The sequence below is a fragment of the Lycium barbarum genome, chromosome 12 (assembly GCF_019175385.1).
Source record: "Lycium barbarum isolate Lr01 chromosome 12, ASM1917538v2, whole genome shotgun sequence".
In the NCBI taxonomy this organism is placed as follows: Eukaryota; Viridiplantae; Streptophyta; class Magnoliopsida; order Solanales; family Solanaceae; genus Lycium; species Lycium barbarum.
The window spans coordinates 63,561,493-63,565,261 of NC_083348.1; the positions used below are offsets into that span (position 1 = coordinate 63,561,493).

Below are 3,769 nucleotides of genomic sequence, written 5' to 3' on the forward strand. Positions count from 1 at the left end.
CGGTCCAAGCCAATTGGGCTTGACTGCTGAAACGGTCAAGGAACAGCTGGGGCGGCGCCACTGAAGCGGTTTAAGTTACCGCGGAAGCGGTGATCGGGGAGTGACTGGGGTATTTAAATGATATAAAACCCTAACTCTTTTCATTCATTGTTATTCCGAAAGGGGTTCATATTGGGAGTATTTCTAGAGGATTCTTAGAGAAAACTCTTGGAGATAAATCTTGTTAATCCTTTTACTATTTCATTAATCTTAATCATCATAGATTCCCCTTTTCCTTAGTAACTCCTTATTTATGGAAGATTAAATAAGGCAGAGTTTGGTTACTATGGAGAGATCACATCAAAGTCCAAGTTTTGGACATAAAAGAACAATACATTCACTGCTATGTTGAAGAACCTTCCACAAAATTTTCTACCTTCTTCACAGTTGTGTATGCTAGGAATCAATTGAACCTTAGAGAGCTGCTATGGACTGAATTGAGCCAGCTAGGACACTTGCAAGGTCTTTGGCTACTCTGTGGGGATTTCAACAATGTTTTGTCAACTGAAGATAAGATTGGGCTGCCTGTTTGTCAAAATGAGATTCAAGGATTTAGAGACATGTTGGACACTATGCAGCTGACACCTCTAAGATCAAGGGGATGGCACTTCACTTGGTGCAACAAACAACAGTCCAGTAATAGGGTCTATAGTAAGATTGACTGGGCCTTTAGCAATTTCCATTGGATCCAGCAATATGGACATATTGAGGCTGATTTCCTCAACCCCTTGATATCAGATCACTCCCCTATTCTCATCCAAAGCTATAAGTAAGTGACACTTCACCCAAAATCATTCAGATTGTTTACTAATATACTAGGTCACACTGAATTTCCACAGCTACTAGAGGATGTGTGGCAACAAGCTGAAACTGGTTCTCCTATATAGAGAATATAGAGAAAACTGAAGAATATGACGAACAAACTAAAGGATTTAAATAAGTATATGGCTGCTTATGAGCAGAAATTGAATCATGCTAGACAAGCCCTTGAAATAACACAGGCTAAACTATGCTTACAACCTTTAGACCAACAACTGCTGGAACAGGAGAAGGGTATTTTGGCTGATGTAGAGAAATGGAGCAATGTGGAGGAACAAGTTTTAAGACAGAAATCTAAAGCATGTTGGATTGACCGTGGAGACTCAAATTCTAAGTTCTTTCATGCTCAATGGAAAATTAGAAGCAGCAGGAATGCAATCTCATCTGTTGACACTGAGACTGGGATTAAACTTACTGATCCATTACTAGTTGAAGAAGAATTTATAGCTTTTTTCACCAGCCTTATGGGGCAGAGTTCATAGGAACTACCTTGTCCAAATACTGAGGTAATTCAGAAAGGTTCCTGCTTAAATATCCAACAACAGCTGACTCTTATACAGGATGTAACAGAGGAGGAAATCTATGCAGCTATACTAGATATGCCAAAGGAAAAAGCACCGGGTGTAGATGGGTTCCCTATAGAATTCTTTACAAGAAACTGGGAAATTGTAAAGAAAGAGGTTATTGAAGCTGTTCAGAATTTTTTCAGTACTAGGAAGCTTGACCCCACAGTAAATTGCACAGCTGTAACACTTGTGCCTAAGAAGCAAACTCCCACTCATGTCAAGGACTATAGACCCATTGCTTGTTGCACCACCATATACAAAATAATTGCAAAAGTCCTTACTAGTAGGCTCAAGACTGTTATTGATGGTTTGATAGGATGCTGTCAGTCTGCCTTCATTGAAGGAAGACACATTCTAGATAACATCATTTTCAGCCATGAACTCCTCAAGGGATACAATAGAAAATGGATTTCTCTAAGATGTGTGTTAAAAGTGGACCTCAGAAAGGCTTATGATACTTTAGAATGGGTTTTCCTGGAAAGAGTCCTTCTTGATCTGAGATTTCCATACAAATTTGTCAAATGGATAATGGAGTGCATTACAACTGTCTCTTATTCGTTGTTACTAAATGGAGGACTCACAAAACCTTTCAGAGCTAAGAGGGGCATCAGGCAAGGGGACCTTATGTCCCCTTACCTGTTTGTCATTGGTATGGAGTACTTGTAGAGAGAAATGGATCAGCTAGCATTGAATGGGGATTTCAATTTTCACCCTAGATGCTGGAAGCTAGGAGCCATACATGTCTGTTTTGCTGATGATCTTCTAATGTTTTGCAGGGCAGATATTAGCTCCATTCAACTACTTAATGCCACTTTCCAGAAATTATCTCAAGCCTCTGGACTGAAAGCAAATACTGATAAGTGTTCAGTTTACATGGCTGGCATCTCTCTCACTACAAAGCAGCAGATACAAGACTTATTGGGCTATTCTGCAGGAGAGCTCCCATTCAGGTATCTAGGAGTACCCTTGGACTCTAAGAGATTGAAAATAAGTCAATACTTACCACTGATTGAGAAGATCACAACTAGAATACAATGCTGGTCATCCAAACTACTCTCATATGCTGGCAGGCTACAAATGATAAAGTCTGTGCTCTTTGGACTTCAAACCTACTGGGCCCAGTTCTTCATACTTCCAAAAAAGGTTTTGAAGATGGTAGAAGCAATTTGTAGATCCTTCCTCTGGACAGGAAGTGCTACTATTTCAAAAAAGGCTTTGGTACCCTGGGACAAGATTTGCACACCTAAAACTGCTGGAGGCCTGAATGTCATTGACCTCTACCTATAGAATAAGGCTGCTATTATAAAGCAGCTATGGGCCGTTGGTAGGAAGAAAGATTGCCTCTGGATAAAGTGGATACACAGTTTCTATATAAAAAGGGGTAACCTAGCAGATTCTCCCTTGCCCAAGGCTGCAACTTGGGTGGTAAAGAAGATCTTGGGCACAAGGGAGCTGATTCTGCAACATCAAGCTATGCAAGGTGATCTGCAGAGCATACTCTCAGGAACACTCTTGAATGGGAAATTCTCTATCAAGAAGATGTACGCACTCCTTATGCCTCACTATACCAAAGTTACATGGAAGAGTATTATGTTGCAACCTAATGTCCATCCCAGATACAAATTCACACTTTGGCTGGCAATACAAGGTAGATTAGCAACTGTGGATAGACTTCAGAAATTTGGTATTATAGTGCCACCTGATTGCATCTTCTGTGGGCAGACCCAAGAAACACTCTCCCATCTTTATTTTGAATGCTCAATCACAAAGGGATTGTGGTGCAGATTGTTGGTATGGCTAGGGTACACTAGAAAAATAGGGGATTGGAAATATGAAGTCAAATGGATCTCACACATTGCTAGACATAAATCAGGCCACTGCTCCATTACTTGCTGCATTTTTGGTATGCTAGTGGCATTGGTTTGGAGAGAAAGGAACCTACTCAGATTTCAAAGCACTCAGTTTCTTCCTGATAGACTCTGCAGAGAGATTGCTCAACCCATTCACATCCAAGGCAGGAACAACTTCAAATGGCAGAGAGCTCTTGCTGCTATGAATTCCTATCCCTAGCTAAATGTAGTTGATCGAAACTGGCTGTTATTTTTTAATGTAATAGTTTACTCCTAGTTTGACTTATACAAGTTAGTGAGTAGGAATTTTACCATGTATAGTTGAAGGTCAGCTTCAACTTTGTGCTGTACAAGTTTTTTTGGATGGAATAAAATTGACTTTCAACCAAAAAAAAAAAGTGGGTTTTGATGAATGTTCTATCTAGGCTGATTAATGATGAAATTGATAGGGTTTATGCTAGATTTTGATGAATCTAAGGTTGTTAATCATTTATC

General features: G+C 39.9%; 1 protein-coding gene across 1 annotated transcript; it reads left to right on the forward strand.

Moving 5' to 3' along the window:
* The first annotated feature begins 983 nt into the window (after nucleotides 1-983).
* Nucleotides 984-3,494, forward strand: LOC132624337 (uncharacterized). The gene is made up of 5 exons (XM_060339131.1): nucleotides 984-1,286; nucleotides 1,419-2,080; nucleotides 2,201-2,374; nucleotides 2,495-2,642; nucleotides 2,712-3,494. The coding sequence occupies exons 1-5, from the start codon at nucleotides 984-986 to the stop codon at nucleotides 3,492-3,494; spliced, it is 2,070 nt and encodes a 689-aa protein (XP_060195114.1).
* The last annotated feature ends 275 nt before the right edge of the window (nucleotides 3,495-3,769 follow it).